Source organism: Belonocnema kinseyi, chromosome 5, assembly GCF_010883055.1.
Source record: "Belonocnema kinseyi isolate 2016_QV_RU_SX_M_011 chromosome 5, B_treatae_v1, whole genome shotgun sequence".
In the NCBI taxonomy this organism is placed as follows: Eukaryota; Metazoa; Arthropoda; class Insecta; order Hymenoptera; family Cynipidae; genus Belonocnema; species Belonocnema kinseyi.
The window spans coordinates 51581012-51596767 of record NC_046661.1 but is presented as its reverse complement, the minus strand read 5'-3'; the positions used below and the strand labels follow the sequence as shown (position 1 = coordinate 51596767).

The 15756-nt window shown below is 29.9% G+C and overlaps 1 protein-coding gene across 3 annotated transcripts in view; it reads right to left on the bottom strand.

Annotated features, from left to right (window-relative positions):
• Positions 1–804: 804 nt before the first annotated feature.
• LOC117172489 (Meckel syndrome type 1 protein) overlaps positions 805–15756 on the bottom strand; it is a 22101-nt gene continuing 7149 nt past the window's right edge. For 2 of the 3 annotated variants that reach the window (XM_033360478.1, XM_033360480.1), the window contains 3 exons: positions 7231–7918; positions 1689–2044; positions 811–1608 (listed from right to left, as the gene is read on the bottom strand). In XM_033360478.1, the coding sequence (XP_033216369.1) occupies positions 1212–1608; positions 1689–2044; positions 7231–7918 (1441 nt within the window). In that variant the 3' untranslated portion in view covers positions 811–1211. Of the gene's footprint in view, positions 1609–1688; positions 2045–7230; positions 7919–15756 lie in introns of all 3 variants that reach the window. The other variant, XM_033360481.1, reaches the window with a different exon arrangement.

Genomic DNA, 15756 nt, shown 5'->3' with positions numbered 1-15756 from the left:
AAAAATAAGTAAAAAAAATAGTCTACCAAAAAAGCAAAATTTATTACGTCCTGAAAAACGAAATTATTTTTAATTTCTGTTAAGCATCAATGAATTTTGAAGTAAGAATCAGGAGGATGTATCCGATTTGTAAACTGTAACCTTAAAGAGCTCTAACTATCAAAATATTGCTTGATAAAAATATAAAATAAATATTATTCCTGCTTTTTCGCTGTCGCATTTTTTTCACATATAAATTATTCTTAATGTGCTAAAATAACCTACTTATTACAAAAACTAAATAATTCAATATACTTAATACTTCTATTCTTACAAGAATGGCGAGCGCCAAATAGACACTAATGTCCTTAATCCTTAACATAAAAATAAAATTATATTACTTTCCTCTCTCAAAAAAGTACATTTACTCATTTTATATTGAATAATACTTGCACTAGTTAGCCAGAATTAACAATAAATATAATTTTTTTTTTACTATTTAGCTTCAATATTTGAAACAAAATAAAAAAGTATATCAAAAAGCGAAAATTATTACGTCGTGAAATACGAAATTACCTATTAATTATTGCATATTCACTTAAACAACCTGAGTAACTTATAATTAATATAATGTATTAAAATATTAAAGTGAAAAATAATATGTAATTATAAATGAAAAAAATTAAGTAGAAAAAATAAATAAATTCAAGTCCGACAAAAAAGCGAAACTTATTACATCATGAAAAACGAAATAATTAAATAATTAACTTCAATTTTTGTTAAGCATCAATGAATTTTGAAGTTCAAATTAGGAGGATAAATACGATTTTTATTTTTCTACCTCAATGGACTCTCAAATATTGCTTAATAAAAATAAAAATTGCAAAATAAATATTATTCCTGCTTTTTTAGTACCATATATTTTTACAGATAAATTATTTTTAATTGGCTAAGCAGCTGCTTATTACAAAAATTAAATTATTCTATATACTTATACTCTTACACGAACTATGAGCGCCACGCAGATTATAATGTCTCTAATCTTTAAAAATACAAAAAATAAAAAAAGAATATTATTTTCCTCTCTCGGAAAGTGCTTTTAGTAATTTTGTGATAATTATGAGAATAAATATCACTATTTCTTCAGCATTAAATTTTTATTTGCTACATTGTAGCAATTTCTAATAATTAAAAAAATCTAATTCTCACTAATTTCAAGAAAATAATTTCGGTTAGTTGAAATTTCTGGCACGAATCATCCGCTCCCTTGCCATTTGAAATTGGGTTAAAACGTCTTCAACGTTGCTCATCAGCGTCCCCGAGCTCATTCTGTCAAAAATATCCTTATGAAGATCACTACCTTTAGTAAATGACTGACTTTGATGTACAATATTTGCTTTTAATTTCACGTAACCACTTGGAATTACTTTCATGTGACACCTGTTTAATTTCTTTTCTTCAAAGGCCTCCGAGACCACAAAATAATCCTCCGTTTCGTCAATTCCACCAGTGAAAAACCAACGCAGAGAATCTACGAAACCCCTGGAAGGTCGACAAGTGAGGATTTTTAAATTATGGGTTCCAGATTTGAAGGCGAGAGCCGACGATCCGTAACCTTCTATCCTCCACCTATAAAAAAAATTCAGTCAAAGTAGTTAAATAATTTTCAAAAACATAAAAAATGGAGAAATAAAAAATAAATCAATTACCTTTGCCAACTGTCTAAGGAAGCAACTGTAATTAATAAAAAGGGCCAGGAAAGGGGTTCGTCTTTTTTCCTTAAACTTTTTAAATCTAAATCCAGCCAAGTTTCCACAACATAACTAAAATTTGCCTTTTTCTTTTTCATTCGACACCTCTGAGTTCTTCCCGTTAAAGATTCTCTACAAGGCGTGCTCCAATTTTTAGGCAAATGCAAGAAATAAGTTATGAAGAGCAAATCGTAAGAAAATTCGTGGGCCGATATAATCTCCAGATTCAAGAAAAGTCGAAGTATATTCGATGGTGCGAGTTCCAGTTTTGGATTTAGTTGGTACTCCCTAAAATTCTGTACTCTTTGTACTTCCTGAAGACATGAATAAGTTATGATTATAATTCGAATTAAAATTATTATCAAGCAAAATAAGTGAATTAATTCATTTCTAAGTGATGGGATATCTTGAGATTTCATTTTGCAAGGCTCAGACTCACTTCAGACTTTTAAAAAATAGCTTCTATAAGGTACGAGAACCAACAATTGGCATGCCGAAAACCGAAGTGAATTTATTTATTTCTGACTAAACATCTGATTCCACTGACCTTTATAATGTATACATGAATTACATATAAAAATTATGGTAGAATTAAATTGAGCAAAAAATGCTTAAAAAAATGTATTATCTAAGAAATTAGAGAAGTTTGTCAACGATGGGAAGGGAGGGGGGCAAGAATTGGTGCTTTAACTCTAGTGGAATACATTCTGAAAATAGAAGAAAAATAGTGACATGAACATAAAACATAATATTTTTGTAATATAACAGAGTGTCTACTCAAATCTTGGAAAAGATTCTCTGACAATTCCAAGGTTTTTCAAGGTATGTATACAGTTTCACCAGTTTATTATGAATGTTTTTTTTCAGTACCTAGGGATTCAATTAGTATGTTTAATTTAGAAAACTTTGACAAATTATATTAAATATATTCTTAATTATATGAGGACCATCGATTAATTAAATAATACTAAAAACATAATTAATCATTTCCTAAATTTGTCTCTAAAGTTCGTGAATTTGAATACTAATTCAAACAAATTTTTATTTTCTTATACCCGGTAAGAAGAGAAGAATAGAGAACAATTCATGTTTTCAGATTTAAACGAAAGAGTGAGCATTTCTTAATTTTTTTGAATGTGCTATTTTTCCATCGGGAGAAGTGCCTAACGAAAGAATAGGTTTATCTACGAAACCAATTCTTTTTTATTTCCTTATGACGATTGACATTTGTGTTGTATTCCATGCAGGCGAATATATTTTTCACTTCATTAATTCCTCTTAATCCGATAAGTAGACACACCTCTCATAGTTATTTTTCATTCCATACTTACATACTGTATTTCTGACTTATTTAATTCTCTCTAATATGACCACAAAATATGTGCACTTACATAGTTTCTATTCCTACGTGTGCAACACAAGTTTGGAAATTTCAATTTTTCTGTCAAGGTTATTTTTAATCCCATACTTACATGCTTGATTTTCGATTATTTTAAATCCTTCTAATCTATTCACAAAATATGTGCACATGCATAATTTATATTTGTTTTTGCGGAATATAAGTTTGGAAATTTCAATTTCTTGTTTTCCATAACGGTGGAGTAATTTTAATTTAAATATTTTATATTGCTTAAACAGATTATAGATTTAATAATATAATAAATAAAAATAATAAATTCATTTGATAATGTTGTGTAAGGAAAACAAAATTAATTTATCTTTGAAACGAATCATAAGAATATTGTTTTAAAATACTACAAACTATTTCTATTAACATAATTATTTTATATTTATAACTGATCGATTAAAAGCACTAAGTTTTTCGTCTTTAAAGTGACATTATTCTCTGATTTCTATTCGTTCTTTCGCATTCATTCATTTTTTAATTTCACTCAATCCGTTTTCATTAAATATTTCTAAGTCGATTAAAAAGAATAGATTTTGCTTTTTTTCTAATTCTTGGTGGAACTTTCGACGGAGGAAAATTCACGTATTAATAGGAATTCAGATTCTGAATTTTTCTGAACTCTTCTCTTCTTACCGGGTACTTAATATTCAGTGCATATTCAGGTAAAATAAATGTGGATACAATATTAAATTCAATATAAACCACTTAAAATTTCTAACTTTTCAATTTAAAAAAGTCTGCCCGCCGCGCCGTGCGGGCACGTTCTCATCGCGCGCGGCTCGCAAGTTTGAGCAAGCCTAGGGCGCGCAATTGTTGATTCTCGCGCTTCGCGCTAGATTTTTTATTTATCTCGCGCTCAGCACTCGCACTTTGTATTTTTCTCACATTTGTGCATTCGCATATTTCTCCCACATTCATGCACAGATCTTTCAAAATTAAAGACCAACGAATCGATAACTAAAATTTTGAGATTGTTAACTCTCTCTTATTAAAGCTCTTTCGGCTTTAGCAAACACATTCTCATCACGTATCTCGTGCTTCGCACTCGATTTTGTCCCACATGTTAAATTTTCTACATTATGCTCAAAACTTTTATATCAAATTTTGTGTTAAATTTTATTCTTAGCTGCGCTGAAACATGTATCGCTTTAATAAATTTATATCGTTACTATTCATAATATGCATGGAAAATGAGCTGTTTTATTCTTATTGCCTTGTTTATATATATTTTTTATTTTTAATCTTGTCTTTTACGATTAAAAGAAACTACGCTTATATAAAAAAAATATTCGTAAAAAATGTTTAAATCTTTTTTGGTTGAATAAATTTTGTCTCACTTATTTTCGTATCTTGTATTGTTGCACTCAAATATAATTTTTTATTCTCAATACTGTTTTTCAAAAATAAAACAAAAACTACTTATCCCACAAAAAACTAATTCCTGAAAAATTTTCTATTCTTTTTTAAGTGAACAATTATTGTCAATCTATCTATTTTCGGATCTTGCTTTGTTTTCCACAAAATGGAGTTATTGTTAACGTTTTTCTTCTCTTGACTTTTTTCCATATCACGCTTTGTTTGGCTTCAAGTGTTAATTTTCGTTTGGTTCTTTAGACTTTGAAAGTGATTTCTTTGCATATCCTTACAAAATGAGCCAAAGGGGAATCCAATCGAATAACTTCTTCAATTTTTACCGTGTTTACAGGCTACAACAACGACAGACACCGACATAAACACTATTTTTTCTGGCCCAGGGGTCTCAAAACGTCGACATTTGATGGAATCCGCGAAAGTCAATTTTCACATAAAACCAATACCTTCTCATTAGGATGAGAAGGTAATATTGAATTTTCTATAAAATACGTGAATTCTAAAACAAACAGTTGAACTTTCAACTAAAAAAAATTTCAATCAAATAGTTGAATGTTGAACTGAAAAAGATCAGTTCCACAAAAAATCAAGAACCTTCTAACCAAATTGATAAATTTTCAATTAAAATGATGAATCTTTAAATGGATTAGATGAATTTTAACCACCAAAAAATGAATTTTTAACAAAAGAGTTTAACTTTCAATTACGTAGTTTTATTTTCAAATAAAAAGATGCATTTTCAAACAAGAAGATTAATTCTCTACCAAATAAAACGATTTTTCAAAATAGGCATGAATTTTCAATTAAAAAAAATTGTCATCCAAAAATTGAATACTTCAATTTTTAGTTAAAAAGATGTTCAACTAAAGAGATAAATTTTCAACTAAAATAATGCATTTTCAACCAAGAAAATTAATTTCTACAACAAAAAAAACACGAATTTTCAACTAAAAAGGATCATGTTTCAACCAAAAATTTAAGTTAAATTTTTAGTTACAAAAATTAATGTCCAACCAAAGAGATGAACTTTTACTAAAATGATGAGGAAATAAGGAAATTACATCAACAGAAGATAGTACGTGTAAAAAATACATAAAATAATAAAACATTATGTGGTAACTTGAATTTTCTTTTCTCTAACATAAAATAATGTGGATTTGCAAATTATATTGGAAAAAATGAAATTAATAGTCAAACCATTAATTTTACTTTGTATTGTACATACAAAAATTGAACAAAACAGTACTGTAAAGAAATTCCATCAAATTATATTGATTTTTCTTCTATGCAGGTATTTTTAATTTATAACAGATTTTATTGTGTAAATTCTAAACTTAATTGATGAAAGTACTATTTTCATATTTTGCTGTCATTTTCAGAAATTGTGTATGAAACTTCTTAATTTAATTTCTTTTGTAGAAGTTGCTAAAGAATTTTTATTTTTAAATTCCAGGTTTTTAAGGTAATTAAAAAATAATTCTAAATCTCACGCTGACATTTAATGTCAGAAAAATGATAGGTGTTTAGAGACAAAGTAACTAATTGGAAATATTTGCAAGGATAAAGGAAATCATTGAAAATTAATTCCTATTTCACTAATATCAAACAAAATTAATAAATTTCCTCCAAACATGAAGAATTTAATTTTGTAGTATTTTTAAATCCCAGGAATTTCTACTTACTTTGAATTATTTAAAAATAAACCAGCTTTCAATTTTACGGATGCCCATATGTCCAAATAGAATATTTGGATAATTTAAAGATTTTACAAATAGAAATCATTTTTAGGTTCTAATATTTGTTGTAAATTTAACTTTCTGCAAAGTCGAAAATTGTAAATGTTCTGTTCCGTGATTTAATTTCAACTTCATTCCTTCGCAAACTGGAATCTCTTCTACTTGAATTCTTATTAATTGGGTAGGATTCTTGAAACAATGCACACTCCAACATTGTTAAGGCTATGTGATGAGTGGGTCACGTGACCAGATTCCTATCTTACCGCCACTTTTTTTATTTCCCAACTTATGATCACACGAAACGCCACATCGAGTTTAAAATTTGGGATACTAAACAAGGAGCACTAAAAATAGTGGGTCTGGTCCTAAATTTGTGTAATTATGAAAAAACATTTTTAACTCGATGTGGCGCGTCATGTGAAAATAAGTTGGGAAATAAAAAAAGTGAGTCAGGTAGGAATTTAGTTACGTGACCCTCTCATCACATGGCCTTAAACAAGAATTTGTTCACTTTCAATTAACTGAATTTAAAATTACTTAATTTTGAACGTTTTAAACTTTAAGACGTTCATCAAGTAAGTGTATTATAAATTATAATGGTAGTTTTGGTACTATTTTCCTGTATATATTTCTGTAATTGGAATGGTAGACATGTTATTTTAGATAATCAGCGAAGAAGTTCAAAAATATTTTAAAAAGAAAAGTGAAGAAGTAGTGGCAGTAGTGGCATTTTTTTCAAACTAGTATCATCGCTGAAAGGAAGTGATAAATAGTCTCAATAGAAGCGTGAGTCCGAGGTTGAGATTGGAATTCGTGATCTTATAATAGAATTTAAAGATAAAATTATCCATCTTAGGTTTCCAAAATTTAAGAATATGATTACGTTTTGAATGCTGCAATATTTGAAAGTGAAAAGTAAATAAATTAATAATACTTGGGATGAAAAAGAGAAAATTGTAAATAATAAATAGGTATAATTTTGAACCTGTTTTAAAATTTTGGTTATCGTCTCTTGTTCCTCTTCACTCGGTCCTTGGGAAACATGTGTAATCCAATAATCATAGCCCATCCCAGTTCCAAAAATTCTATAATATCCTTGGTTCGAAAAATCTGGTTCAACGGTCAAAAGTTTATGAACCCGATCGTAGGTAACAGTACAAATCAAGCTCGCTGAATCCTTCGAGTTACTGGCTTCCTCGTTTTTAGGACTGACATCAGCCAAAATATACATAATTTCTCTTTCTTCGTAAAAATAATGATTCGCGCAGATTCTCTCATTAGTAGGCTTTTCATCGATTACTTTTTTATTATATCTTCGTTTAAAAGGTTTCCTGTTTCTCAAACAAGGCAAGGCTCGTTCGTTTCTAATGGAGAGGGTAGAAGTAAATGGTTCTGTGAGTAAAGAATTTTCTGGATAATATGAATCTTGACTCGTGTGGGTGTATAATCGGGAGCCTTCGATATTCTCGTCAAGAATTCGTTGTCTGTATTCTTTTTCAAGGTTGGTGATGCAATTTTTCTCTTCAGTATAATGTTTTGCCTCGAATGGACTAAAGACTTTTTCTTGCCATGAGAAAGTGCGCTTCTCTTCGTCTAGAAAATCTGGGTCCAGGTACTCCCTTGGGTCCTCGAAGAGTTCTGCTATTGGGGTTTTTTGTTGGGAGATTTCTATTCTGGAAATACAAGTTTTTCAAAATGAGTTAAGAAAAGTGCTTTAAAGGGAATTTTGTAATGTAATGCTCAGTAAAAAATCCAAAACTACGGCAATGATAAATTATAAGGTTTCAAGATTTAAGGGCTTTAACTTAAATTTATTATCTGCATTAAAATTGAAAAGCCGGGATTAAACTGGAACCGAAAAAAACGCTGTACTTTCAAAACAGAAAACAAAAAATGCAAGGAATTTTAAATTAAGATGCTACACAATGAAAAGCAGTTGCTTGGGGTTAACAAATTTTCCAAGCATTTGAGGTTTGAGATTTAAAGTTAATGAATGAACATTTTCACCGTTTTTAAATTACAGGCTATTCATAGTGATACAGAGATAAAAGGATAATGAGCTCAAAAAAGAGAAAGTGTGATTTCTTCACGAAAAAGAAGGGAAATAGGGCAGATTCAACATGAATTTTGACACGTAGAAAAGAAGGAACAATCTTTATATAACAAATCTGCTGTCCCAACTAAGAACATGGTAAGTCGCAGTTGCCATAAGGGTCAGTCGAGCGTTTCACAAGGATCACTCACACAAAGTTAACCCCTTTTTTTTGATAGAACGTGACGCCAGGGCAACTTAATCACCGGGGATCCAAAACACTCGAGTCTCACTCCCTTCTAACACTTTCCCCGGTCCCCTGGATTTTCTGAAAATGTGAGTTTTTAATGAACACAGACTATTGAATGGACCTCTCTCTCGAACTAAAATGGAGTTCTTATTTGAATGTAAAGCTCTTAGAAACACCTGACTTGCTCCCATTTTTGTAGCAAATATTTTTACGACATATATTTTTATCTTTTTTTTTATATTAGATTCTCGGTTTTTATTCGACAATCTTTTAGTCATTAAATACTGAAAAACTTGCAATTAAATCATTTTTGATTAAAAACAAATAAAATCACAAGAATTATTGAATGATACTCTATCAGGTCTCTGGATAGGGAAATGTCGCAATTTTCGAGACAGAGAAACCGGAAAATGACAGTGAATTAATTTGTTGTCCGTACATTGTATACATTTTTTAAACAAGAAGTGCGTCCAGGTTCGATTTCAATAGTTTTTTAACAAAATTAGTTAAAGTGTTGTGTTCTAATTGTGATAACATTCAGTTTACAATGCGTAATTGGAAAATCTTAAGCTTACACAATTTTTATTTTAGATTTATATTTTTAAGGATATATTTTTAATTTATAGAATTTCTAAATTTAGTGTTTAAGACTGCAACATTTCAAAATTAAAAGCATTTGAAAATAACAATTTTTGTCAAAGAAAATTTTTATTTGATTAACTGTGAATATGAATTACAGTGAAACCCTTCAATAGCCCTCCCAAGAATTGATGCCGCGCCGCAGCCAGGTCTAACAGGAGCTGCGCTGAGTTTAATGAGTTAGTTTCCACCCACCGTCAGTCCCAAACTTGGCGCTATAGAAGAGTTTCACTGTAATTGATTTTTAAAATTAAACTGTATTTCTGACCATTAAGGACATGTGACACAGCTAAATACCTATATTACCGACCTCACTTTTTCGGTTCACTGAATGTTTTTTTGAACCTAAGAACTTTTTTGTAAATAAAATATCGAGCTGAAACTTTGGAAGATGTATTAGAGTACAATAAAGTACGTTTAGGCACTGCATTTTGGTAGGAACTTCACTGAAAATTATTTCATCTTTTTTCTGAACCTCGACATTTTTTTAACGTTCGAACTTTTTTTATGCATAAAATATCGGTCTCAAACTTTGAGAAATGCAAGAGCTGGAAGAAAACTACGTTAAAGTACAAAGCTTAATAATAATAGATGTAAAAAAAAATATTTCAACAATCAATTCCAACGGCATCAACCGTTGTACACGAAAATACGAACTCTCTAGAGCCTCGTCTACTATCGGCGAGAAAACTATAGGCATCTGCCTTTGAAGCTTAACAACTCAGTAAAAAAAATGCTAGCGTAACAAAAAAACAGCCATTTAAAAGTTGAAAGTGTTGTACGTTAATGGGCTTGAAGACGTTTATGCAAAAAAATTTTGTGCTTAGCAGACTGAAAAATGTAAAAAAAAGTAAGGATTTTTGGGTACATTTAAGAACAGTCAAGCTTAGAGCATTATTTCTTATACAAGGGGCGATGGAAAAAATTTGAAAAAATTCATGAGTATGAGGAAAACTGTTGTGAACCAGTTGCATTTGAGAAATTTAAAAAATAATAAGAATTGTTGCTTAAAACCACAAAGATGTGCAACTATATTATCTTCAGTTCTAATACAGATATTAAAGCGATTCAAACTGCAAACTTTAATTAATAGGCTCTGCATTTATTTTTAATCACCCGGAAGGAAGTGTTAATCTTCTTTTTTGTGAAAATCGCGATATTTTTAGACATTTTTCTTGTTGGAAAACAAGTGACAGAAAGCAGAGGGGGCCCTTTTTTGTTTTACTGCCGACCGCTGGTGCCATTCTTCGGCCCCTAGTCCTGAATACTTGAATGGCACCTGGCCACGGGTCAAAGAAAGAGACCAGCGGTCGACAGTAAAAAAACGCCCCCCCCCCCCTGCTTTCTGTCACTTGTTTTCCAACAAAGAAATGTCTAAAAATATCGCGATTTTCACAAAAAAGAAGACTAACAAATCCTTCCGGGTGATTGAAAATAAATGCAGAGCCTATTAATTACAGTTTGCAGTTTGAATCGCTTTAATATCTGTATTATAACTGAAGATAATATTGCACATTTTTGTGCTTTTAAGCAACAATTCTTATTATTTTTTAAATTTCTCAACTGCAACTGGTTCACAACAGTTTTCCTCATACTCATGAATTTTTTCAAATTTTTTCCATCGCCCCTTGTATAAGAAATAATGCTCTAAACTTGACTGTTCTCAAATGTAGCCAAAAATCCTTACTTTATTTTACATTTTTCAGTCTGCTAAGCACAAAAATTTTTTTACATAAACGTCTATAAGCTGATTAACGTAGAACACTTTCAGCTTTTAAATGACTTTTTTTTGTTGCGCTAGCATTTTTTTGACTGAGTTGTTAAGCTTCAAAAGTAAATGCCTATAGTTTTCTCGCCGATAGTAGTGGCCGCCAGGTTTCGTATTTTCGTGTACAACGTTACCGGCTGATGCCGTTGGAATTGATTGTTGAAATATATTTTTTTACATCTTTTATTATTGAGCTTTGTACTTAAACGTAGTTTTCTTTCGATTCTTGCATTTCTCAAAGTTTGAGACCGATATTTTATGTATAAAAAAGTTCGAATGTTCAAAAAATTTTGAGGTTCAGAAAAAAGATGAAATAATTTTCAGTGAAGTTCCTACCAAAATGCAGTACCTAAACGTACTTTATTGCACTCTAATACATTTCCCAAAGTTTCAGCTCGATATTTTATTTACAAAAAAAGTTCTTAGGTTCAAAAAAACATTCGGTGAACTGAAAAAGTGTGGTCGGTAATATAGGTGTTTAGCTGTGACACATGCCCTTAAATAGTAAAAAATAATTTATTTGAAAAGACGATTCTTAATCCGCTCAAAATTAAAAAATCACCAGATGTTAACGTTACAAATGTTTTATATTGAAAATAACTTCGTAATCATGGATTCATAATGAAAGACTTTTCTTAAATGTAAAATATGGTTTCACTTAAAGTATTCCATTTTTAGCACATTCAAATTAAGAATTTTCAACTTACAAAAAGAATAATGATTTAACCCTCAGTTCCTAGAACCACGAAATTTTCCGTTTTACCTAGAACGGGTCCAGCAGACCCGAGCAAATTTCAAACTGAAATATCTCCGGTTTAAATAGACTTAGCTCTATTTACTTATTTATTAAATTGTAGCCGAAAGTATCGGAAAAATGAACAATATAAAAACAGATTTGAAAATGAATTGCGTATAATACATTTTTTTTTTGCAAAAAATGAGACAACTTTTTGAAAAAAACGTCCGAGTCCGTGTGTACCGATCAAATCTGGCTATTCTTAACGACATCTCGATGCAAATAGCCACGACACAGTGTGATTTTTTTCTCAGATTTTTGTAGATGTCTCACACAAAATTTAAAGCTTCTCATGAATTATGGAAGGCTTCAAAAGAGTAAAAACATTTTTCTGAGATTTCTGAGTAATTTAAAAATGATTTTTTTATTTAGAAGAATTATTTTAAGAGTACGTTTAAAAAGATTAACAAAGATTTCCAAAATTGTCAAATAGATTGTGGAAGGTTTTAAGGAATTTATTTTTCATTATACAGGATAATGTGTCTGCCTCAAAATTGGTTAAAATTATATCATTGTGTAAATTTCTAAATTTATTGATTTATTCTTCAATTTAGAGATTTTAAAATGATAACGTGGCTTTATATTTCTGGAACTGATTCTGAATATTTGAACTGAACAATTTACAATAGTTAAAAATTCTTAATGCAGTTTAACTGCATTTAATTTAAAATTATTATTTGAAAAGTGTTAGTACCTTCCATTTTATACATGTAAATTAGTGAGCATTTAAATACAAACTTTTTGAATTAAAAAACTTGAAACTTCTATTATAAAATTTGAAAATTCAAGACTTGCACTAGGATTGCTTTTGTTTTTTTTTTTAAGATTTTATTATTTGGAATGGAAAAATGGTAGCTTCAGAGTTTTATATGTATTGTATTTATATTATATATATTTTGCTTGAATTCAATTAATGTAATTTTTAAATATTATGAACAAATTTAATTATTTTTATATAACATATGGAGTACAATCTTATCATTTTCAATTGACGTGTAATTAGGGTTATATGATTTAAGTGTAATATTACTTTATGAACATGTAATTATATTTGCCCACGACTGAAAAAAGAATATCAGTGAATCATTCTGGCGATTTTATTTATTTTTTAAATAAGAAAAATGAATTAACTGAAAGTGTATGAATTTTCTATTACTGAAAATGCCCTGATAAAAACGAGAAATAGGTAGAGAAAATATGCGACGTAAAATTTTTGTAAAAAAATGTATAATCAAGTCAGGTGCTTGCAAGAGCTTTACTTTTGAACACTCCATTCATTCGAGACAGACACGCACCATACGGTAGAGTGAGAGAAAAGGGAACCTCGTCTTCATTTCATAATTTGCGTTGATTGAAAGATCTTACTCACATTTTAAGAAAATCCAAGGGAGTGAGAGTGAACTGAGCTGACTCTAGAGTGTATGGAACCTTCGGCGTTCAAGTTTCCCTGGCGTGACATTCTACAATAACAAAAGAAGCGTCAACTCTGTGTGAATAATCCCAGGTAATCCGTTTGAAACGGGCCACTGTGACCCTTATGTCAAGTGCGACTTACCATGTTTTTAGTTGAAGACAGTAGAAATGTCACATTTTTATTCAAATTTATATAGTCGTAGTTATATACATACTAGAGGTTCTCTAGGGAGGGTTGAGATACGTTTCCCCTACAATAGTCGCCGCTGTACCGGAACTTTTATATTTTCACGGGGCGCGAAAAGAATTATAATTATTTTGTTTTGGGAAATTTTAAAGTGTGTTTCAAAATGAATATTATTTTTCCCTAACCTTATAAAATTATTATTTGAAAATAGAGCCAACTCATGCTATTTAGAAAATGATCCATTTTACCAGTTTTAGATTCCCCGGCTTTTTTCCTACAATAATAAATATTTTGTTTTAAAATTTTGGTACATGGTAGCGAGCATCACGACAGCCAATCTACCTGCTTCCTAATCACTTAGCTCTATTTTTGAAAATCGTATTTAGTTAATTCTGAGATCTTGGAGAGTTTACAACTGCATATTATTGTGCACTTGTGAAAATGGATCTTAAAGTCGTGTACAGTGAGAAAGGAAAAGTGTTGCTTATTTTCAATAGTCATTGGTTCAAGGAAGTGAGTACTTAAATCCACAGAAGAAAAGTCAGATATGCACAACAAAACTTGGATCAGAATCCTGAGATTTAAATTTTATGTTCTATCATAATTTATTTAGTGTTTTTATTAAATAATAATTAGAGTTTAAAAGTTTATAATTGTTATAAATTACATAGAATAATCGTTATTTCTATAAATTTTTTGTCAAAACTATGAATGATTTAAATATGTAAATCCTCAGTTATGAATATTTATTAAAATAAATAATTATAATTAAAATAAAATAATTAATAATATAATATTTTTTATTATTAATTCAGGTTGACCAATGTCATCACAGAAAAAATTCTCGGTATTTCCCGCTTTTTTCAGGCTTACAACAAAAGTTTCTAACTCTTGAAGCTAAAAACTTTTCCATTTGAAATTATAAATAATGATCTGCAAATTGAAACACTTCAAGTGGAACCTACATTTTTTAACTAAATACTTTTTAAATTATAAGTAAAATAATTTTTTCTTTAGGTCCTTACAAATTAATAATTTTTCAATTGTTATTCATACATCAAAAATTGTTTGAAATCTATTTTAAATATTCTATTTATAAATACATAAAATCATACAAATGTGTTTAAACCATACTTGTTTACAATAATAAATTGTTTACTGTCATCAAAATGGTCTTAAAAATTTAGAAGTTAGTTATTTAAAGTTAAGTGCATCGAAAATCAAGTTTGTAACACAAGAAATAGGCAAATAGTGCATTCGTTAATTAAGGTATCTTAAATAATGATCAACTTTTATTTAGTGGCCAAATATTATACTTCGATTTTACTTCCAAGTAATTGCTTTTAAAATAAAGAATTATTGGTTAACTTTCACTAATTCAACTAAAAAACTCTTTTTGTCTAAGTGAAGCTTAAAAGAAGGCTTTTTATTTTTTAATCAATTAAAACGGATATCTATCGAAAAGTCAGCAAATATGTCATTGAACAATCTGCGAATTATTTTGAATTTTTATGTCATAGTTATTCTCTAAGGCATTATTAATATATATTACCATATATTGTGTTTATACTTTTACGAAAAAGAAGCAATAAATCAGATTATTTAATTAAACATTTGCCTTATATATTTCTGACTTTTACTGTTTAATTATTACTTAATAATAAAAAATTCTATTAATTTTGCCCCGGTTTAAATTGTGTGAAATATGGATAGAAAATGTATTTAAAATAAAAATTAAATATTTTAAGTCAAATTTTGTAAGTGTAAAGACTCGGCGGCTGCACTCAAGTCTATTTTATACCCTTTTGGCTCAATTCAGGATGACTAAAGCTAACGAAAGACATGGAGTAAAAATTTCAATGACACTGTCCTACATTAAGTTCTAAGTTCTTCCTTAGAATTTTGGATCTTTCAAACCAGCCAGATAAAACTGATTTTTAAATTTTGAAAACAAGGCTAGAGCAGGGGGAGCTAATAAAAATAGAATCAATGCGATGGATCGGTGGAATCTCAGAGCTTTTAGGAGGACGGAGCGACAAAATCACGACTTGTTAGAGCGCTACGATATGAGTATGTTCCCGCAACGAAAGGGCTACATGGCACGACTGCATGCTACGTGGTGCGAAAAACACCCAGAGCTATCGCACTTTTCGCATCAACGTCTGCGAAACCATGCCGAACTATTCAAAAAAAGGGGCTATGTAAGCAGAGCGCCTACTCACCACAGCTAGAACAAACCAGCACAGAAACAGAAAAAGGAACCGTAAAACAAAACCAACGGTTGATCATACCAGGTGTATACATATGAAACCGGTATTGCCATTTAGCGGCCAGTAGGCACACTTGTAGGCACTGTCGGAACTTACCATTTCTGCTAATTGGCGTATTGTCATCTGTCAACAATATCCAATACCAAACATTTCAAG